This window comes from Sebastes fasciatus, chromosome 7 (genome assembly GCF_043250625.1).
Source record: "Sebastes fasciatus isolate fSebFas1 chromosome 7, fSebFas1.pri, whole genome shotgun sequence".
Lineage (NCBI taxonomy): Eukaryota > Metazoa > Chordata > Actinopteri > Perciformes > Sebastidae > Sebastes > Sebastes fasciatus.
Genome location: NC_133801.1, coordinates 36,385,974 through 36,409,700, shown reverse-complemented (window position 1 = coordinate 36,409,700; position 23,727 = coordinate 36,385,974). Strand labels below are relative to the sequence as shown.

At 42.1% G+C, this 23,727-nt stretch overlaps 1 protein-coding gene across 5 annotated transcripts; it reads right to left on the bottom strand.

The window, feature by feature from the left end:
* Positions 1-420: 420 nt before the first annotated feature.
* Positions 421-23,420, bottom strand: c2cd3 (C2 domain containing 3 centriole elongation regulator). 5 transcript variants are annotated; one of them, XM_074640531.1, is made up of 33 exons: positions 23,098-23,420; positions 21,429-21,698; positions 21,190-21,347; positions 20,585-20,763; positions 20,335-20,453; positions 20,105-20,237; positions 19,846-19,998; positions 19,603-19,750; positions 19,397-19,485; positions 18,819-19,022; positions 18,609-18,724; positions 18,389-18,507; positions 16,850-16,981; positions 16,314-16,754; positions 16,045-16,196; positions 15,028-15,271; positions 14,415-14,595; positions 14,123-14,306; positions 12,270-12,442; positions 12,044-12,179; positions 11,096-11,364; positions 10,615-10,695; positions 9,930-10,529; positions 9,236-9,574; positions 7,641-7,779; positions 7,469-7,533; positions 7,176-7,381; positions 6,961-7,094; positions 5,680-5,829; positions 5,402-5,592; positions 3,667-4,429; positions 2,193-2,301; positions 421-666 (listed from the first exon to the last, which is right to left on the bottom strand). In XM_074640531.1, exons 1-33 carry the CDS (start codon positions 23,147-23,149, stop codon positions 529-531), a joined length of 6,567 nt encoding a protein of 2,188 aa, XP_074496632.1. In that variant the 5' UTR covers positions 23,150-23,420; the 3' UTR covers positions 421-528. The 5 variants fall into 5 exon arrangements, with proteins under 5 accessions (XP_074496632.1, XP_074496634.1, XP_074496633.1 ...); XM_074640533.1 differs by having other exon boundaries at positions 6,961-7,079; XM_074640532.1 differs by having other exon boundaries at positions 10,615-10,692.
* Between the last annotated feature and the right edge of the window lie 307 nt (positions 23,421-23,727).

The window sequence follows — 23,727 nt, the reverse complement described above, 5'->3', positions numbered from 1 at the left end:
AACCATTCAGAGCTTGTTTTGCTCCTCTATTAAATCTTTAGACACACATAACCTGAAACACATATAAATGGAATTATCATACTGTTGTATTATTCTTACCTGCAACACCCTAAATCCTTACAACGTATTGTGGTAAAGTCAGCATTTTAATCCCACTAATATATACAGTAGTAGTGGTGGCAACCAAAGAAACCCCTTAAACAGGTTTCCACATGCACTGTATTGTTAAAAATATGTCTTCAGATGAAAGTTTCATGTGTTTTTGAGCTATTTGCCCTTCAGCCAAATAGATATGAAGCACAGGTCCAAACAGTCAGGTCATCAAACTGAATGTAACCGGAGGCCTGTTCCCAGAAGCAGGTTCTGGTATGACAACAAATAATCATATAGGCTATGTCAACAAAACACAAAACATGTATCCAGTGTGGAAAACAGTTCATATTTATTTATAAAAATACTAAATGCTACATTTCATTTACATGATCTGAAAGCACTGAGCTGTACAACAGCAAACAAGAGCACCATGTACTAGTGACTGTCGTCAAAGTGAGCTGCAAATATTCTTGCTATTCTTTCAGTCTCCTTCTTCATGGACGACGGGGACATGTTGGGACGCTGTCGAGGACCTCTGCGATGTGGAACGCTGTGGAGCGGAGGGCTCGGCTCCTACAGAGATCAGAACAGAAACATGCCTGCAGTGTGAGAGCTGCAGCCAGTAATGAGCCTAAGAATAGGATTTTCTATTGTACTCAAAACAAACAGGCGTACTGATTAGTCAAAGGGTAATTGAATGGGTTTGAGGTGTGGAGTAATATGAGTGACAGTTCAAACAGAGCAAGCCTTTGTTTGGTTGATTGTCATGTAGATTGTTGAACTGGTCACACATCTGTCTGTAGTTTAATCTGCCGATCAGCAACATGAGACTAGTTGGAACCGGTTCTTTAAAAAGGTCTTTCCTGCAAAGACAGACACACCTCCCACTTCAAGCTCCAGCACTTACACATATCTCCACACCCTCCTTGAAACTGGATCCATATATAATGGTGTGACGTATATATGTATATATCCCCCCCAGCTGACCTGTTTGACTCTGTGGAGTACTCTGGGTAAACGTGCATAATATTAATACTCTTCCTGAGTTGTGCAGAATATCAACAATGATCGATTTTTATAATGATACCATCAGAATAGAATAGAGTCAACTGACATAGATCCTACATACAGCAACTCGGTCAAAGCTGATGGATGAATGAATGTAATCAAGGCAGTTAAACTCAGCCTCCTAGTAGATGAAGTTAAGATGTTGAGGCCCACTGAAACAGACAAGAATCCAGGTGCTTGGACCTCCTGTTTTTATTTGATCATGTAAAGCAAACTAACCACCTTGTGAAGTTGAACTCGTGATGTGGCATCTGGAAAACAGAACCACCTGTTACCAGTATGGTTTAGTTGTGCAGCAAGATGCCTGAGCCCTGACGGTTAAGGAAGGGTTCAGGGCAGAGGAGTGTTTTGTTCTTGCAATAAAAGCAGCCACCGCATGCCTCTGGTTACATCACAGCAGTGTCCTTAAATAGATCGTACTGGAGGTGAAAGATGGGATACAAATGCACACAATTCTGTTGATCATAAGACTGTTCAAACTACTTTCCCAAACCTAAAGGCTAGGGACACAACATGCTAAGGAAAAAACATTCACACTGCAATAGACTGAATGAGGGCAGATAGATGACACATTTTCCTTTGCAGTGTAAACAATGAACAGCAGACTTACTCCTGATCCTATAACAGTATGTACAGCATCTATTTGAAATATTTGTCAGATAGTGGGTGGGCCCCAAGCTGCTGCAAGTTCAATTATACTGACCTTAGTTGGAACTGTACACAGTGTCACTATCTTTGACTGCTCTCTGTTCAGTATGCGTCATGGGAAGCGTAAAGTGTTCTATTAATAACCTGCATTTGTATGGCAGTTGGGTCCTGATGTCAACTAACTCTAAATTCAACTTTGTTCAATGTCTTATTTGTCAAAGAAATCTCTAAAAGTTGGAACAAGTAATACATTCTTCCAGAAGGACTGCATGTAAACAAAGAAAACTGCTAAAATGAAGTGGTTCTAATTCAAACCAGGGAGGGGAGTGAAAAGTACAGGGGGAGAGAGAGTGGCAGAAGTAGAGTTGGTGGCAAATACTCACAGGGTCACTGGTCGTCTGGGAGAAAGAAGGAGCTAAACGTATGACTCTCATCGATGCCTCCAGTTGGTGAGAGGGGAGGAAGAAATTAGGGACCTCCGTGGGGACCGAGCTGAATGTAGAATGTTAAAAAAAATACAAATACAGTATGATGGTATCCTACAGGCCAGTGAAGATCAAAGATTCATGAGATTAAGTTAGTAAATGCCAAAAAGGATATTTGAAAGGAGCAATATGTAGCGCTGACAGCTAGTGTTTAAAATGGGTAACCATTGGAGCCGTGACCCGTCCCCTCCAGTGGGACTGATAGCGGTTAGCGCACATTTTTGCAATTTGAGGGTTACCTTCTGGTAATTTTAAAGGAGAACAAACTGGCTGTAGCATTGTTGTCAGAGAAACCAGTATTTCAATTTAACATGTTTCCTTAATCTCTGATGACATATCATGGTCATTTCATGATTTATTACAGTAAATATATTACATATTGGTCCTTTAAAACTCACCTAATATAACATCAAAATGACGAGCAAAGACCGTGTTTGTGATTTTCATGGATCTCTGCAGTGTCTCTCAGCAGGAGGTGTTTATTACCTTAACATTATATGTAGCACCTGTACAGACGTTCCGTTATGGGAGTGTCTGTGTGTGGTTCTTCCAGTCTTTCTTGTCTCTGTACATTCATGAAGTTGATTAATAAAGAGACAAAATTCACGTAAAGTCTTCACTAAACTCAATTTGCATCATTCCATCGACTTCACATGCAAAGTCTGAACAAACGGTTACACTAAACAGTTTGAAACCACATCACACCATAAAGCAGTGACAGAGGGGGGCAGCTAGAATTACCGGCCCGCCTCGCCATTGTATGCGTCCGCCAACCAGTGAAGTTGCAGTTTACATCCATGTCTGTCACGTCATCATTTTATCCTGTCAGAAGTTTAAGTGAAATTCATCATTAGCGTTTGAATTCTTGAGTTATGGCCAAAAACTTGTTTTGTGAGGTCACAGTGACCTTTGACCTCCAATATCTAATCAGTTTGTCCTCGAGTCCAGGTGGATGTTGGTGCCAAATTTAAAGAAATTCCCCCAAGGTGTTCCTGAGATATTACGTTCTCGAGAATGGGACTCACGTGAGAACACAGTGACCGTGACCTCCAAAATCGAATCACTTCATCCTGGAGTCTAAGTGGAGAAGAATGTCCTCAACTCCACTGAGTTATCGTGTTCACCAAAATGAGACGTACGTACTTATGGACAGACGAACGGGCGGACAACCCGAAAACACAATGCATGAGGCATAAAAAACTGCATGTTGAGCACACTGAGTGTTAGAACAGGGAAGAAAGGACATTGAAATCTTCCTACTAGCTGAAGGACAATTCACTGGCTGAACTAGTTTTACCATGAATCTTTGACCTGTGATGATCATCTAAAAGAAATGATAACAGCCTGACAGACAACAACAGATCAAGGATACGGTTGGAGTGGAATGTCTGGATTGTCCAGGGAGCATGAAGCATCGTGGGTATCTGTGGCGTGCAGTGTGGTGGGTAATGAAGCTCCGTCTCCTGACACCTCGTTGGGCTCGTTTGCTCGTCTCTCATCTAAAGCTTGTAGTGTCCTTTCACCATCTCTCTCTGTGTCTGAGGCGTCTTCTGCTGATCCATTAAAACTGTCACTTTCTTCTCGTCTGGCACATTTGTGTTCCCCACTACAGTGACGACTTCCAAGATTTACCATCTGCCTTTTCTCACCCTCATCTTTGCTCAGATCCGGCTCCTCTGGTGCCTCCAGGCTCTCCAGAGAAACCAGGTCGGGGTCTGACAGGATGCTGGTCCAAGGACTGGTTTTGTCTGTTAAAGAGGTCACCTCATTGAGAGGCCTCGGCTTCACCACAAACTCCTCGTAATCTTCATCATCAGCTTCCTCATCTTGTGTGCTGCCTGCCCCATCTTCATCTTTATCTGTTCCTTCTTCAAGTCCTCCTTCTTCTTCTCCTTCGTTTTCATCCTCGGACACAGTAACCTTATAGTTTTGTCTGTCCATTTCTTCCTCTGGCTCAGAGTCAGTATGGTCTTCAGACATCTTTGGCAGTGGCGAGTGCAGAGGAGAATTTGAAGCTCTGCGTGGACTGGGGATACTCTCAGGGATAGTCTGAGGGTTGTTGTCTTCAACAGGGGAAGTTGTTGAGCTTCTCTGGGGGTCTGAGGGAATCGTTTCGAGGTGGGGTCCTCGTAGACCTGGATGAAGAGGACAATGAAGAGGATCAGGCTTATTCTTTCATTCTACTATCTTTGTTTGTCAGTTATCATTAAGCGTTTTTTTCTTCCACCATCCAAGGTCCAAGTGTTGGTAAAGTCAAAAAGCACAACTTGTGGTGTGGTTTGACTTGTTTACGGCTTAAAAGTAAAGTTATCATAAACCCATGTCGTCCATGTCCAAAATTGACAGCAATGATATGACAAATACTGTACAGCTGCAACAATTAGTTAGAATTATTCAATTAAAGTAGATTATATGATAAATCAATTAATAGAAAATTAATCAGCAGATATTTTGATAATCCATTTATCATTTTTGATATTTTTCAAGCAAAAGAATGTCCAAAAATATAGTTTCCAACTCTTTGAGTTTTGGACTGCTGGTCAGATAAAACAAGCAATTTGAATACATCACCTTGGATATTGTAAAGACTACACAATAAATTGGTTAATCAAGAAAATAACCTGCAGATTAATCAATAATGAAAATAATTGTTAGATGCAACCCTAAAGTACCGTATAATAACTTATCATATAATAACTATAAATAGCACTTGCGGTTATAGTGTGACAGCAATGCAGTGCTCACTTTATTCCATTAGTTGACATGTCAGCACCACTGAGCCTTATTCAGAGGACTGAAGAAGTCAGAAGGTACAGTGATGCCTCCATTTATGGTTAAAGTGTGAAGCTACACAGCAGACTGTGTCCACAATGAACTCTGGGTCAGCTGCCAACGTTGGCTCAACTAGAACAAACTTTAACTGCCAACAATGCTCTTTAAATGGTAGTATGGCTATATGTTGGACATTTTTTAAAAGAAATGTACCATCCATTGTTCCACTTTTAAATGATAAAATGATGATTTCACTAAAGAATATTGATGGAGAAACGTTGCTGGTAATTTCAGACCCATTAAGTGGATCCCCATTAGCATGTGCAAGAGCTCACCACTGATAATATTGTTGACTTGTCCAACTAAGTGGTTGGACTTGAGAAGAAGCTGACGTGTATCTGTCTCCGTGTCCCTCTGTTCCTCATGCTCGGTGTGACAGTCCTGCTCACTCGCAGACGGGAAAGTGGGAGTTGAAAGCTTACGGCTGAAGTATCTCTGGATGTTGTCCAGCTCACTTAGTTTTTTCCTGTAAAAACAATGATGCATAGTCAAAGCTCAGGTTTTAAAAAATAGCAAACAATCTGTATAGGGCTGTATATGTGAGGACTGATACCTGAGTGCTGAAAACAGCAGCGAGCTGGAGGGACTGATGTCAGCAGCACTGCTGCTAAAGACAGAATGAGCTGCTGTCTGCTCCTGCAGACTCTGATGGTAAAGACGGACTTTGTCCATGTGCTCAAAGTGGCGGTCACTCTCACTGGACCTGAACAGATGTAAAGACGATGAATATATAATAGGGCTGTAAATCAATTAAAATATTCAGGAATGTCAGGGTTAATCGCATGATTGTCCATAGTTAATCAGGATTAATCGCATGATTGTCCATAGTTGATCAGGATTAATCGCATGATTGTCCATAGTTGATCAGGATTAATCGCATGATTGTCCATAGTTGATCAGGATTAATCGCATGATTGTCCATAGTTGATCAGGATTAATCGCATGATTGTCCATAGTTAATCACGATTAATCGCATGATTGTCCATAGTTGATCAGGATTAATCGCATGATTGTCCATAGTTAATCAGGATTAATCGCATGATTGTCCATAGTTAATCAGGATTAATCGCATGATTGTCCATAGTTAATCAGGATTAATCGCATGATTGTCCATAGTTGATCACGATTAATCGCAAAATAATCACACATTTTTTTATCTCTTCAAAACGTACCTTAAAGGAAGATTTGTCAAGTATTTAACATGGGAGTGGGTAAATATGCTGCTTTATGCACATGTATGTATATATTTATTATTGGAAATCAATTAACAACACAAAACAATGACAGATATTGTCCAGAAATAAATAAACCCTCACAGGTACTGCATTTAGCATAAAACAATATGCTCAGATCATAACATGGCAAACTGCAGCCCAACAGGCAACAACAGCTGTCAGTGTGTCAGTGTGCTGACTTGACTATGACTTGCCCCAAACTGCATGTGATTATCATAAAGTGGGCATGTCTGTAAAGGGGAGACTCGTGGGTACCCATAGAACCCATTTACATTCACTGATCTGGAGGTCAGAGGTCAAGGGACCCCTTTGAAAATGGCCATGACAGATTTTGATGACATGGTGGGTACCAATGGATTCCTTAGGTTTTCTAGTGTTATATGATAACAGTAGCTGAGCTTCTACAACCTAAAAACCGCAAGTTGCACTCATGCGTTAAAGAACTTAGTTGCGCTAAAACGAATTTGAGTTAATGCGTTATTATCTAGTTAACTTTGACAGCCCTAATAAATACAGTGGTAGACTGTAAAAGCTTTTTTCAGCATGTGGACGTGCTTTTTAAATAATGACGGAATGTAATGTGTAAGTGTTGAACAAACCTTTCAGAAAACAGCCGGTCCGTTTGGTCAGGTGATGAGATCTTCTGCTCGGGATGTCGGCTGATGTGAGAGGGGAAGCTGCTGTATGTGGTTGTGGTGTGGTAGCTGAGAGGCAGTGCCTGGAATAAAGTTGGCTGATAAAACACATTCATCATTATTCAAATTAGACATAAACAAGTTGTTTGGTTACCCTATGTATGAATACTTTCTCTCACCGATGAGTTTTTGGCAGCTTCTTCATTCACATTTTTTCTCTGTCCTCGCAGGTCTTGGACCCCCCTTAGTGGAGTGATGGACACTTTGAGCTGGCCGTGACACTGACCACTGAAGTCTGTGATGTTGTACCAACCACACACTGACTGGAACCCACACACTAAGGGGGACAGGTCTACAGAGGCAAATCCAATCACTCTCTCTGTTTCTACGGAAGTAAAAAAAAACAAGAGTGAATTAATATATCAAACACATCCCTGTGATATACGTCATAAAGTCAAACTGCTTCCTGTACCTCCTTTGTGCCAGACTTTGAACACGAGAGACTGTTGTGGATCGACCAGTAGCTGCTTTGAAAGCCTGTTAATTTGAAACAAATCATCAGCCTGATATTGGTGATTATGATTGGTTCAGTGTACGATAGATATCCTCAAAAATTTAACTTAATGTCTGTGATATAACTTGACCTGCACTCATGTTGATGGTCCCACACAGGGCAGTCAGTGTTGGCTATGACAGCTGTGGACACAGGTACAGCAGAGTCTGCGGTGACGTACAAAACACAGCAGCATGGTGACCCATCACTGCGCTCTGCTAGAGGACAGCCTGCCAGAGAAACAGAACACACACATCATTATTAATCCCCTGAGACCCGCTGACCAACTTTACCATCTTTCTGAGGCTAGAGTGAGGCTACAGATGTCATATGAAACTAGAAAACCTAATCCATCTGTACCAACCATGTCATGCTAGCTTGGCAGGAAGGAGGCTCAGTAACGCTCTAGTTAGGCTACATTTTGGCAAGGAAAAAATGGCATGGCCATTTTCAAAGGGGTCCCTTGACCTCTGACCTCTGACCTCCAGATATGTGAATGTAAATGGGTTCTATGGGTACCCACGAGTCCCCCCTTTAGACATTCCCACTTTATGATAATCACATGCAGTTTGGGACAAAAAACTATTGCCTATTCTAAAATGGTGTATCTGAATATTTCTGCATACTGGGGTCCCTAAACAGTCTTAGAATTACAGGTATCACTGTAAAGCTGAGACTCTGGTGGATCCAATGAGCCCAACTGTATTCATGTGTGATGATGTTAGTCCCCATAGGAGACATTTCATTGTACTGAGACCATTTCTTTAAGCTTTACCTCGCTGTATAAAATGACCTGTGGTGACCTCTAGGATAATCACAGCCTCATGAAACTTTACAACCACAAACTAGAGACCTAGAGCATTCAGAGGATGGATGGATCAGACTAGAGACCTAGAGCATTCAGAGGATGGATGGATCAAACTAGAGACCTAGAGCATTCAGAGGATGGATGGATCAAACTAGAGACCTAGAGCATTCAGAGGATGGATGGATCAGACTAGAGACCTAGAGCATTCAGAGGATGAAGGGCTTTCCTAGCTACATTGACAATAAGGGGGTTTCTAAGCAGTTTCCAGAACACAAGTGCCTCGCCATCCATCACTGAAAAATGCAATTCTTGCAGAAATCTCCAAATGTCAAACGTTTTTGATCCCAAATCACAGCATGGCTTTTTCTATGGTGTTCCTCAAGGTCTTGGTGTATTCATGTGGTATTTTGGAGGGATTACTGATAATTTTTTATCAACTCTTGAGCGGTAAAAAATAGTTAAATTTAGCACCAAACCTGTGTAACAAATGCTATCAACCAAAAAATTGCTTATGAGACATAATAGAGCATGTGAATGGCCATCATATACTTTCATATTATAATGTTCTAAGTCCTTATACACTTTCACAATTTATTTTAATTAATTAATTCATGTTTATTTCTGATGAACAACTTGACCCTCAGTGCTTAGCTGCATCTCAAATTAATCTTCAGGTTCCCAGCTTTCAGATGATGTACACCACTTCTATGTGACTAATACTGCTGACCTGCTATCTCCCCTAAAGACCCATGACACATGTACCCCCCTAAAAAAGACAAAAACAGGTCTATTGTGGGTCTCAGAGGGTTAATGATAATGTTTGTTTAAAAAAACAAAAACAGGTGGAGGTGGAAAAAGATTTCAGGTCACAAACTCACCCTTCAAATTCAGGTGCATAGCCCGATCCACTGCAACAGTAACAGGGAAAGACTCATCCATGCTCATTTCCGTGTGCTGCACCGATGTGATGTCTGGAGTTGTTCTGGAGGACTTATTCTTGTGTCTGCTTTGAGATGTTTTGGGTGTAGTGGGCGAGGGGGGTTGATCGGATGCTTCCACCTCTTCTGATAAGAGCTCCACCTGGCTGTCCGAGTCCACCTGGGTGTCAACTCCAGCAGGTCCCTCCGCAGGGACAAAGCCTGCTGTCAGGGTGATGTGCACCCGTAGAGCAGCCCCTTGTAGATCTGCTGCTGAGCGTCTGAACAGCGGATACACTCCTGCAAAACCATTAAACTGTGATTACACTAAGAAATACAGCCATGATACAGCCATGATGATACGCACATACACCAATTGGTTCGCTGACAGGGGTAATCGGCATCTACCTCTATTATATTTTATCTAATTATTACTTTTTTCTGTTAGTAAGGCACAATCTTCTGTGAAATGTAAATTTGTATTATATTACAGATTGTTTATTAAAAATGTATAACTATTATTCTTATACTTTGTATGATCTCTCATGTGGAGAGTTGTTGCAGTTGTTAAAAGCACAATAAAAACAGTGTAAAAAATGATTTTACTAAAGCAACAATAATCAGTTAATTTATAACACAATTAATATTGTCTTACCACTAAGAGTAAGCTTCTGCTTGGGCGTCTTCGCAAGAGAGGACAGATCGACAAACGCTGAACCCACCAGTCGGTCCGTGTCTCGGGGTCTTCGAGTTTTGTCTTTTGTAAAGGCAACCCATACCTGGACCTCCAGCCTCTCCTCTCGAAGATACCACATCAAGGGCTGAGTACTCCTCAGCTCCACAGTTCTACTTCCCTGAAAAGGCACCGTGGCCTGGCCTCCCTTCTCAACAGAGGGGTGTTTCATCTGGGAGCAGAAGGCCTCCTGGTCGTAGAACTTGTACCTGAAGTAGCAGTAGGTAGAGCGCTCAAGCTCACTGAGGCCCGGCAGAAGCAAGCAGTGGACAGGTAGCCACGCTCTATGCATCGAAAAAGTCAATGACATTTTTCTCACGCTGTCCCCCCTAGCTTCTTCCTCATCTTGCATTTCATTCTGGGCCATTTCCCAGCTCAAACCCTGAGCATCTTTAATGACTCCTTCCCTGTCTGAGTGGTGGGCAAAGTTGACAGAGATCTCCAGACCCCCGACCAAGATGTGCTGGTGCTGAGAAGAACTTGTGTCCTGAGGTAAATATACTCCAAACCAGCCAGAAATACCTTTATGGTCAGAAAAGAAACAAAAATGACTATGTGTTTGTCAGAAAATCTATTTGACTCAGCAGTCACTAAGAGAGCAGCATACCTGTTCTTTTATGGATGAGATCAGCAAGAGGTATTTTCACTGTGCCCAACATCACATCCTTTGGCTTATGAGTGTGCACTGCTGCAACAAATAGCACAAAACTAATTAGTAACTTACAGACAAATATTAACTAACAATAAAACTAAATACGTGCAAAAATACTGCTTCTATAGAAGATTTTTTTTAACAAAAGGTAAGTTGCGGAACAACATGATGTATTCACCATATTTATATACAACTTTGAGCAGCTGTTAACAATAACAAACTAATTATGTGGACAGATTTAGTGTTCATTTGAATGTATCCTGTACATATTTTTATTAAAGGATAAGCTGGATAAAAGTGGGAACACTGCCTGTTCAATAATAAAAATATCACTTGCATATAAGATGTTACTGCAAAAACAAATAATATACATTCCAATATATACATTTATGTAAAAACATTTTCATTAATAGGTAATTGTGGTAAATAAAACAACCTTTGCAACTGTCTCTGTTCCAGACAGTGAAGACAGCAGAGGCTTCCTCCAGCTGCTCCGCCAGGCTGCAGGTTTGTCCACTGCTCCTCTGAGACAACAGATCGCAGGACACCTCCATGTGGTGGTCGAACTCCGGGCAGAAGGTCCGGGCATTTACGCGGGTGCACCTGCTCTCAGTCTCAGGCAAGAAGGAGAGCTCCACTGTGACGTACGAGTTCACTCCCACACCGGCAAAGTAGCTGAATCTTTCATCTCGTTCTGATAAAACCCTGAAACAGAGAGGCAGAAGCACAATAGCAGACTGAAGACTTTGGGGCATTATAAATATGTATAGACCATCTCAACAGAATTGCATTGCTAGGCACCAGCTTGGGTCCGTGTTTACTTCCTGTCAGCGGGTGTCATTCACATACACTGCAACAGGAAATGAACTGGGACACATTTGGAATGTTTAAGTTTACAACTGTGAAATGATCTTTAATGAAGAAATTAGCAAATACTTTCAGCATAAGTTTTGAGATCTCTGCTGCTGAAACACTTGCCATCAGACCAATTAATGGAGCTGGATGTCATTTCAATTGCTCATCTCAAAACTACCCCTATAACAGCATTGTCTCTTTCAATGTAATTAGACTAGTGGCAGAAGTGGCAGCAGTGAGAGCTCTAACTCGGCAAATAAAACATAGACAACATTAACTGATGGCTAGCTGGCATGACCCGATACGACCATCTTAAAGAGTAACTAAATGTCTTATTTCCCCTTGAACGACCGCCCTTCACAAACCCAGAACCTGCCTACTTGTCATCCCACAATAAAGAACAGTTTCACAAATATTTACCCTAGCAAACACAGCTCTCTAAACAAAGACAACATTTTATGATTGACAAGAGAGATTCCATTCCATTAAGACAAATAAAGCTCCCAGGAGGACAGTGGTAGTGATGTACCTTGCTGCAGCCTGCAGACCAGATGCTCTGTGCACTTGAACCACAAGCGTCACAACACGAGAGGCAGCTCCTTTACCAGTCTGACCTTCGGGTCTCACAGGTCGGTGCTTGTACCGAATGCACACATCTAGTAAGCCTGAGAAACACAACAGATCAGTCACAACATTTAAGATACTACATGTGTAATTGCAGTAATATATTGACATTACTCTGTGTGTCTGTGTACCTGAGGGCTGAGGCTGATGTCCTGTGGGACTGTCTGTCCTGGGAATCAGGGGCAGGGAGAACATTTGAGCCTCGTTGGGATGCCGTCTCTGCATGGTGACCATGGCACACAGTTTGGACAACGGAAGCATTCCTTTGGCCACAAGCTGGTCTCGAACGTTTGGATAATAATATCTGCAGAGACATACAAATCCTTTATATGAAACCAGTAAGTATTAAGCCATTCTAAGTAGGGTTGTTAAAGTCAACGCGATAATAACGGGTTAAGGCAAATTCGTTTTAACGCCACAAATTTCTTTAACACAACTTGCGATTTTTAGGTTGTAACTCGCTCGTTTTAAAAGGGACTGTTTGTAACTTCGTACACGTATAAATCATTGCGGGTCGGTGTCCCATGCGCGCTCGCGTGTGGCTACGCTGTTCAGACTCCAACACAAACTACACGGACGCACCAAAACCGCAAAGTTGTATCTAGTGAAGCCCGTCTTGCAAAACGGTGTTGGCCGCGGTCGGAGGACGCGGGGGAGACCGTAGCTTTGGTCTCCAGGGCCGGAGTCTCTGCTGTACTCTGCTCCTCTACCTGCTTGCCTTCACTCACATACCACGCTCGTTCTCGCTATTTCGCTCCACACTCACGTGCATGAGCGCACACTACACACTGCAGAAGAGTTTAGCTCTGAGAATATCTAGTGAATGTACAGTGGATGTTTTCTGCAGCTCCCCCAGACCAACAGAGGTTTCCCGTGTCTTGTGAAGTGACGGGGCTCCGCAGAGAGAAACGTTATCGTCTCCGACCAAACTCCGGTGTCTCCCCTGTTCCCTCCGGCCGCGGTCGGGAGGCTGAGGCAGGAAAACACAGTATCAGCATTGATTTATGGAGACCTCCATCTGGTCAGCTAACATTACTGCCAAGCAGCTGAAATATAGAGTGATATTGTGCTTTTAGCTGACGTGTGTCGCCTCACTGTTTTGACCGATGCTCGTTCATGTCTATGTAGAGCGAGCGCGAGCAACAGGACGCTGACTTTCGTTGACTTAACGGCCACAGGTGTCGCTGTTAACAAGCAATTTCTGATTCTTACAAACAGTCCCTTTAAAGCTAGAGTGAAGATACCGGTATCATATGAAACTAGAAAACCTGTCCTTGGGTCCATACAAGTCCTTTGTATGTCCATACAAGTCCTTTGTATGGACCAATACAAGTCCTTTGGTACCAACCATGTCATGATACTACCTCGATGCGAAGGAGGCTAAATAAGACTCCAAAACCGTCATGGCCATTTTCAAAGGGTTCCCTTGACCTCTGACCTCCAGATCAGTGAATGTAAATGGGTTCTATGGGTACCCATGAGTCTCCCCTTTACAGACATGCCCACTTTATGATAATCACATGCAGTTTGGGGCAAGTCATAGTCAAGTCAGCACACTGACACCCTGACAGCTGTTGTTGCCTGTTGGGCTGCAGTTTGCCATGTTATGATTGGAGCATATTGTTTTATGCTAAATGCAGTACCTGTGAGGGTTTCTGGATCAATATCTGTCATTGTTTTGTGTTGTTCATTGATTTCTAATACTAAATATATACATACATTTGCATAAAAGAAGTATATTTGCCAACCCCCAGGTTGATAAGAGTATTAAATGATTAAATACAAATCTCTCTTTAAGGTACACTTTTAACAGATACAAAATTTATGATTAATTTGCGATTAATCGCGATTAAATTAGCCCTAATTCTAAGCTATGAAATTGCAATTAAAAATTGGATCAGGATTTATGCACAGGAAACCTGTGACATTTTTGCTGTAATGAGTGTGTGTCAGTTTTTCCAGTTAGAGAGTAACAATCACATGCCTACACCACACGTCAAACTGGACACCCCCTCCACTGCTTAGGCCTTCACTTGAAAGAGAGCTGAGCAGCAGCCTCTGAACAGGAACTCCATCAGGAGCCAGAAGCACATGAGTCTCAGTGTGGCCAAACAGCGGATCAGGGACACAGAGAGTTGTGGTGGTACGAAACAGCTTCAGGTTCACACCTGTTGGAGATGACATACAGTACATCTATCAGACTGACGCAGAGGGAAGAACAACTTCTTGGGATATTCTTAGGTTGAAGGTTTTATACAATAAAATGGCCTGCCTACTCTCTGTGAGGTTTTGGTCGACTGTTGCAGCGGGGTCACCCTCCTGACAGGGGAAACTGTACTGGACGTAGCAGTCAGCCTCACCCCACACGGTGGACTGCAGAGGTGTCAGCCCGTTTACCTTCTCCACTCTTATCACAAACAGATGCTCTCTCATAGTATCCTCTTGTGCTGCAATCAGCTGAGGGGGAGAAACAATAGTGAAAGGAGGTGAAAGGGTCTTGACAACCTGTCAGCACAGTCGGTGTGTACTCTTCACTTATATGAAAAGGAAACAAAGAAGACATGCACTTGGTTGAATGTGACATTTCTTAGTTGACAAACCTTCACGCAGGCACACACACACATGCTTCACACATTTTCAAAGTACTTTAAATATCTAAATATAAGCAGCGTCACACCTAGTTTACTCACTAAATTATTGTCAATATTTTTAATAGTGTAGATTTTTTTCTTACAGTTTTAGTACTTTATTGTGCATCAGCAAAACTTCCCAAGGAGCTTTTCTAAGAACAGCCTTGGAAGGTGCTGCTTACCTGCAACTCTCTGCTTGACAAGAACACAAACACTAAAAAAATGCTTGGAGCATTATGTAACAAAGATGAACACAGACCTTTGTTTGTGAGTGAGGATGGTGATCAAGCAGATGAACTGGTCTCACCAGATGATACAAGCTGTCGTATTCCTCATCCCTTGTGCGCTGCAGGGCAATTATCTGCTCTGATTGGCCCAAAGCCAAAACAACCCTGAGGTTCCCTTGACAACTACCTGAGGACACATCAATGACTGGCATGTAGCAGTCCACCCCTAAAACAGGGTACTGCGCCTGGAGCAGAAGGTGGGCGATCTTTGGATCTCTACAGGGGAGAAAAACAGAGAGGAGGGTTACTGGTCTCACACACAGCCTCACTGGGACTGGTACATTTTAATCCACATTTACAAGGTGTGTGTAGTGAAATGTCTTGTGGAAAATTCCTGGAGTTTCATTTATAGAAGTCAAGAAATTGAATGTTTGTAGAATAAAAGATCACTAAATATTCTATTTGGTACCATAGCGCCTCCCAGAGGACAGGTTCAATAAAAGAGGGTGTGAAGGATCCCTTTAAGCCTTTTGCCTGCTCTGAACTCACAGATGTGTTTCTAATTACTAGGGCTGCTACTAATGATAATTATCATTATCAATTAATGCTGTTGGCTATTTTCTTAATAAATCATTTGCCTGTTACAATTTCCCAGCAGCTGAAGTTGTCGTATATTGCTTGTTTTGTCCGACAAACAGTCCAAAACCCCAAGATATTCAATTTACTATCATAGAGTACTAACAAAGACAACAAATATTAACATTTGAGGTCAGAACCAGTGCATTATTTGTACTTTTGCACGAAACAACAACTTCAGATTAATCGATTATCAAATAAGTTGCAAATTAATTTTCAATCAAACAAATGACAAATGAAAACAAATGACTGATTAATTGACTACTCATTTCAGCTCTAATTTTACCATGGAAGTTACCACTATGTGAAATATTTAGTAATCATTCTGTGTCAATTCACGACTTATTCAGCCAATTTTCTACTGATTTCTGGTCAAAGGATTTAAAAATTTTTTTTGTCTTTCCACAACTTGCCTAAATGACATGTAGAACTGGTGGAGAGGTAATTTAACAAGACCAAGGAGTCGATCCTGCCCTGAACTTCCTGTCTTCTGCCACACCTCGATTACCACCACATTATTCTTCATCCGCTCCAGCAGCTTAGTTGTTAAGGCCACAGGAGTCACCTGAAAACAAGGATGGAGTCAGTGGGATTCTGCATTTACAACATAGGAGAATCAGCTATTTTTGTAGTCTAATCAAAAATGAAGATGTGGTTAGAAGACTTGATCTCCTGGGCTAACCTGAACAAAGTTGAAACAGGGATTTGTCCGACCCCAGCTGATGACAGATCTCGCCGTCTCATCACACCAGAGTTTACAGTTCAAGTACACGTTTGGAGCCTGCGTGGGCCCACAGGTGAAGTTCTTTCCATCTGGCACCATGAGTAACGTATGCAGCAGGACCTCAGGGTCCTCCTCCACCTGCTGCCGTGATTTGTGAGGAGATGTGCAGAGGCCGGGATGGGGAGAGGGTTTCTGAGGGCTCCAAACATTCAGCCTGGGATCTTTAAAAGAGATACCTGGTAGTTCCTCTCTGTCAGTGTCAACATGTTGAGATCTGGAGGTGGTTTCTCTCAGTGGACTGGGTAAAATTTGTGAAATCGATGTGTCTCTCTGAGCCAGCTTGCTTTTATTTTTTTCAGAAGCAAAATCTTTGTTGCCTGTAGCAAGTTCTAGTGACACCTGAGAAAAACAATCAGGCAGTCATGTATAACAGTCATGGCAGTCATGTATAACAAATATCAGGCTTGCAAACATAAAAAGAAAAACGTATATACCTTGAGAGGTCCAATCTCCTGTGTTTCACTGTTTCCTTCCACGCTCTGTACGGGTATGATGGCAGACTGACTCAGCTGCTTGCACTGCAGCAGACAGCGCAGCGGGTGAACTGCCTTGCCGATGGGAACAGGCTGCAACAAGAGAAGCCAAGGTCATCACCAGCACTTCATTCCTTTAGCTACTTTAATTAATTTCATTAATGTCTACTTGTGTTTCTAGGCATTTATTAAAAACAGGAAGTCGGTTTTATTTTTTGATATGGAAGCTCTATTTCATAAAAGATTCATATTAAGATTATTTTAGTGGTGCTAAATGATACCAAATATATATGACACCAGAGGCCTGTACTATGAAGCAGGATTTGGCATTAGCGAGGTAACTTCAGGGTTAACCCGTCATGGGCTTTCAGTCCTACGAAGGTGGATCACTTCTTACCGGAGTAGATCACCATGGTAACTGATGCTGAACACCTAACCTACTCTGGAGCAGGTTGTGTTCCAGATAAGAGATCAACTCGTATAAAAGCACCTCCTACTGACCATGGTAATGGTAATATTACACAAAGACAAAGAAGTTGAAATCATAATCAGACTAAAAACAACACAGTTTAAACTGAAAAATGCAGGAATGACAGTTGGATTTATGCCGTGGGTGTTTACCGCTTTGAATTCTGTTTTTATATTTATTTTTTTACTTCCTCTTGAGTCTGTTTCACACCGCCGGAGAGGGGGACGCAGCTGAAAGAAGGTTGAAATAGTCATACAAGCAGTATCGAAATTAATGGATATAATGAGGTGTAATCCATCCATGCTTTACATATAGTAATGCTATTTATATCTAAACAACTATATCTGACTTTTGAGTGTTCCGTTAAAGTCTGTTAATTCACGCACTCATACATCGGGAGTTTTTTCTTTTGCCAGCTGTCCTTCCCGCATTTGGCAGCTTCGACTGTGTTACTTTTAGTCTGGATTATGTGTTTAACTTCTTCGTTTTTGTCTAATATAGTTTGCTCTTCCTTTATTAAATGTGCCGCTCTGTCTGTCTGCAGTCTGTAGACTTGTCCATGTCTGTGATTTGTTATATACTGCAAACACCTCCCTGTTCATGTGAACGCGCTCATAACCAGACTGAGAAACTCTGGGTTGATTTACAGAGTTGATAACCAGCGTCGTAGGACCGTTTAGCGGGATCTCAGTTGTTAGGGTTAGTGAAGCCAGATAACGAGAAGATACCCTGGGTATGTTGAACTGGCTTCGTAGTACAGGCCTCTGGCCTCTGGTGCACGCAAACATAAATACACCCTGACAATATAAACATCCTAAATATTCATTTAAAACCATCAGAACTGTATTTTGTAAACAGATAAACATTATAATTTATTACTAGCAGAATAACTTACATCACAACAACTAAATTTAGGTAGACCCAAATATAAACCTTAGATACCCAAGAGTCAGTCAGTCACTGTCTTAAGCCAACCAATAGAACTCATTTGAAACAATCAAATGAGTAACGTTTAGTCCAAAGCTACTTACTTTCTTTTGGTCGCTGTTTCGTGAGTAAATCTTGAAAATCAGATCAGTTCCCCACCATTTTTTAACTGTTGCTGTACTGAAGTGGACAGGAAACACAGAGTGCTGATGGAACTTGACTGCTAAAAAACACAGAAGAGTGTACAGTATGTCAGATTCAGTCACAAAAACAGTGTTTTTCACTCAGGTGGGTTTCAAAAAAGCAGACTATAACAGGTCATACTTCCTCCTGTGACTTTACTGGCAACAGCCCTGGTCACCTCCCCATGTCCACCCTTACTACGATCATGTCGACTGGAAGTGGAGGCCGTCGGGAACACATACTCTACAAAATAGGTGCTAATGAAAAAGAGAGGAGATATCACAGGCTTTTGTTACTAATGACTGCAATGTTATTTTTAAATGAGATCAAAATAATAATTGTTTTGCCTACCACTTCTTGCTGGTTATTGGTCGAGGAGGTTTCCCTTTGCTAGAGGTCTTTCTCTGTGTGGTGGTTGGACTGCCTGTGGGTACCGTCAGGGAGTCGATGGTCACTTTCACCAGTCGGATCAAACTCAGCGAAGTCAACTGCTCTGCACTCAGGCCAGGAGGGATACCACCAGCATCTGCAGACCGCTGAGGCTCCAAATTTGGACTGGACACAGACAAATATGATGAATAATTGTCTTAAATGTACAAAACGTGGTATGGTTACATCTCGTCTTTTCTCTGTATGTATATTGTATGTTTTGTCTGTGCTATATACTATCCTGGTTGCTTGTGTATCCCATATATCCTGGGGAATGTTTTATCAAATTGTTTATTAAGCTGCTCAATTTCCTTCTGCATTCTTTGTAACTGGCTTATTTATAGATTTCGATCGATTAGAGTAACTTAGAGATTCCCTTTCCTTTTAGAGTGGCTACCTTTGAAGGTGGAGGGATAAAAAACATTGGATGACACACACCACACCACACTCGATCTTCTGAAAGGAGCTTTTTACTGTCCAAGCTGAAGGAGGATGCTTACCCTCCACTAATCTTGGGTGCTGACTGCGCCAGCTGGTTTTTACTCAAGGACATTGTTCCTTCAGTGTTGTTTGGCCGGATATCTGACATCTGAAAGACAAGAATGACTTCAAATAACCCTCTGCTACAAAATCACGTACACTGACGGTTATATTACACATAAAACATGCTTTTCCCCCGACAATCATCAGAAAATCGTCTACTTACAGGAGTTTTGTAGAACAAATTTTCCAGTAAGCTCTGATCATATTGTGGATCATTGAGCTCACTGTCCCCACACACACTGCTATGGCCAGACAGAGATTCAGGGAAAGAGCCATCTCCATCCCAGAGGGGCAGAGGTGACGTGTTTAAGCTAAACAGAAGAAAGAAAAAAGAAAAAAAAAGTATAAATGCTGTGAAAAAAATGCATTTTCCATCACCTTTGGAAGTTAATGTATACTTAAGTACCTGCCGAGGAGCAGGTCCACAGCTCTGTTGTCCATGTCAACAGGACAGTCCAAGTTGCAGTCTGAGACTACAGCGACATCATCAGAGTGCTCGAGAGTTGAATCGGCATGAAGAATATTTTGAAGAAACATCCCAGAGGGTGAAGGGAAGGGCCTGCAGGCAAAGGAATAAAGTATTTTAGACAGTGAATTAGAAGATGAGAGAAAACATGGCTGTTGTTGTTGTTGTTGTTTTTTTTACAAACTTTTGAAACACTAACTTGGAAGGTGGCAGGCTGTTATCCTTTGGGAGAGGCAGAGGGGTGTCTTTCAGAGCCGGAGCAGAATCCATGTTACATTTCAAAGCTGATACGACCATAGCATTTCTGAGTTTGTTCCCACGCTCTAGAATAACTGAGATGAGAGAAAATGTTGGGTATTTGTTAAGAGCCAGTCAAATTTGTGCATTTCTGGTTATATACATCTGATGTGTAGTCATGCTGCAACTAACCTGAGAGGATATCATTGGTCGTTTGACTTTTCGGAGATCTGTTGGTTGTCGGCATTTGATTCTCCAGTGACTCTTCTTTGTCTTTCTGGGCATTTTGGAAATATAAGTGGTCTTTCCCTCTGAAAGTATTACAGCAATATATACAGTAAGATTATATGCTCAGATTCAAACTTGCTATCGACGAGGTCTTATTACAACACAAAGGCATTTGATTATGAATAGTACCATCACAACAGCAACAACTTCAAACCTTGGAGTGTTTCCACCGCTGCTCCCGGCTGATTCTTTCCCACTGCCAACTGACAGCGTTCTGGGCTGCGAGGGCACAGTCAGTGAGGTGCCTTGCGGCACTTCAATGCTGATATCTGTGACGGGACCTGAGCTGCTGCTGTCATAGGCTTCTGTCAGAGGCTCCAAATTAAGGGAAACCTGAGGGGGTAAATGAGGGTTAAATGGTTTGTTTGTCAATGCCACAATTTTAAATGGTGATAAGAGCCAGAAGTGGGTGATGGGAGATGAGTCCTAAATTACTGAATGCTCCCTAAACACTTTACAGAAGTTTTGAAAGGCATTATACATCTGATGTTTTAGGTTCTCGTGCCTTTAAAAGTTACTTGTGATACTCTTTTGTCCTGACACAGTAAGGTCACAGTCAGCTACAACACAGCATCCCTGAAGTTGGTAGCGATTCATGGTCTTGCTTAAAGGCACTTCAGCAGGTCACATACTTGCCATAAGGGGAAATTCAAGTTTTCCTCCAGGTTAAGTGGAGTCTTCCTATTCACTAAACTTCAGTGCACCAAACATTATTCCACAAATGCAGTTGGCAGGTCAATGTGAATTAAGGTTTCTCACCTGTAACTCTCCCAGCTTCTCAGATGTCGGGGATACAAGGGTGTAAAATCCACTGATGGAGTGTGACAGAGAGAGACGAGAGATGCCCGCGACCTGAGCCCGTGCGATCGGCAAATGATCAGGTTTTGTCAGAACTTCCAGCACAAGAGAGCTCATATCTGTTCATCAATGACAATGACGTTAGTGGCTGATTTTAAATAACATTTTAAAGGCAGGCATATCAAAGCCTTCTTAGATACCTGTAAGATATGAGGTGAACTGCTTTGGCCCACAGCGGATGGGGAAGCGAGCTGTGATCTTGATGGTCTTCTGTGACAGATGTGATCCATCTCTTGGAAAGAAGTGTGTCCCGTTGGAAGACTCTCCCCACCAGCGCAGCCTGACGGATATTGCAGACGGAGGCTTGTGAACTGTCCATAATACCCGACTTATCGTCACCCGCAGGAAGCATCTTAGCTGGCCTTCGACCAGAGGGGGGAGGCTGGTGGCGGGGGACACATCGCTGGGGACTGCAAAGAGTTATTTTTGATTACAACAAAAACACTGTAAGACACAAGACAAAACACTGTAAATACTAATGTCAAAGGTCACCACATAATGGGACAGGTAAGAGTGATATTTGCTGCAGCTTTTAGCTCGATGTTTGCTGGTCTAACAATCATTTACTGTACTGTTTACTAAGGCTGTGCAATTGCTTACTGACTTTCTGCAGAATAATTATGATATGATCTTAACATGTTGTCTAAATCAATGATTTTGAGCATGCTGAAATTAAAAACAAAATAAGTTACTAAAGTCTGTTTTACACACATGAGGTTTTATGTAATATATGTAACATTGAAACACAGTTCTTTTACATGTGATTTTGTAGACGTTCGTTATACTGTGATATACTGATATCTGAAAATATTCTTGTTAATATGGTGATACTACGGTTACTGTACCCTACTGTTCAGATGTGCAGAAAGATTACAAATGTATCACACTGCTTACAAGAAATAGCCACAGTCAATCCCTCTGACCTACTGTAATTATCCCCGTTGCAATATTTGACTTGAAAATCAATGAGTTATACAGATATTATACTACTGACAATATTGCATTAACCTATGAGTGTTTGAAACTATGAAAGCGTTCCCAGTCTGCTCACACTACCGCTATTATACGATGTTGATGACACAACAGTGATGGAAGTGAAACAAGACAAGTAAAACCCCATTCTTGTAGTAAGGGTCTCAACAACCCCAGTATTGAATAGTTTGATCAAACTGTCTCACAATGACATGAAGTTATTAAGTCCCTTATCTAGCCTACATGGGCAGCAGCACTTCTCAACACCAAATCCTGAGACCTTTTAGATTACAGAGCAGCAAATACACATACAGGAACACAACATAGTGAGAGACACACTTCCACTAAACAACTGAGTAAAACCTCATTCGTATTGACTGTTTTCTATTACCAAACAGGACATTATACTTCGCTTTTAGCATCCTTTTTGGCAAAACAGCACACAGCGTTACAAGTTCATTAGCTAATGCCTCCAAAGAGCCATGAACAACACTGACAGCACATCTCTAAACTACACAACCCCAGAGGACATGAGAGCAGATAGACCTCACAGAACATTAGCTAGTCAGCTAACAGACCAGGCTAATGATGGGAGACTGACAGCTGAAGCTAACAGCTAGTCAGCTAACAGACCAGGCTAATGATGGGAGACTGACAGCTGAAGCTAACAGCTAGTCAGCTAACAGACCAGGCTAATGATGGGAGACTGACAGCTGAAGCTAACAGCTAGTCAGCTAACAGACCAGGCTAATGATGGGAGACTGACAGCTGACGCTAACAGCCAACAGCTACCAGAGGTGCCAGCAGCTAGCTAAGCTAAGCTAACAGCTAGCTAACCTCTCTTCTTGCCGCCTCCAGCGGTGCCGGTCTTGTGTTTTCTGCTCTTCATCTCGCAGCTCAGTGAATGTCGGTGTTGACCGCCAGCCTGGAGCCGTTAGCCGTTAGCAGACATCACTGTTCTCACACTGCAGCTAACGGTAACTAATGATCCGTTTACAAGAGCTGCTTGAGCTGCACATGCACATACACAAACACAGACACACACGCGCGCGCGCACACACACACACACACACACACGCACACATCCAAACGGCAGCGCGCTAAACTGTCACCCAGCAACAAAGTCCGAACGTGCCGCCTCCGCTGCCGCTGCTTTTCACAGAGGCACTCTGGGAAATTGAGTTTATTTTGTTGTGGAGGTCTTGAAGTCCCGTGTCTGCAGAAATGACACTAGTTTGTACCACACACTTAGTGACAGCTACTTGGTGCTAACAGTCTCACACTTAGACAGGTTGAGCTCAGATTTAAACGATCATTTTGCCAATTAATTATTGCACCTATTCACTGTAATAATCATTTCTAGAACCAAATATGGTGGGATTTTTTTTTTTTTAACCATAATAGGTCTAATGGTCGATATTATCGGCCTACCGTATATTAAATGGCTTATAAAAGTAGAACTTAGAA

What these genes read in the sequence shown, in the direction of transcription:
- c2cd3 (XM_074640531.1), bottom strand. Translation starts at nt 23,149, where the DNA reads ATGAAGAGCAGAAAACACAAGACCGGCACCGCTGGAGGCGGCAAGAAG. An exon ending in TGGAGGCGGCAAGAAGAGAG is followed by an intron (nt 21,699 to 23,097) that starts GTTAGCTAGCTG and finishes AACTCTTTGCAG; the next exon opens with TCCCCAGCGATGTGTCCCCC. An exon ending in CGACCAAAACCTCACAGAGA is followed by an intron (nt 14,307 to 14,414) that starts GTAGGCAGGCCA and finishes CATCTCCAACAG; the next exon opens with GTGTGAACCTGAAGCTGTTT.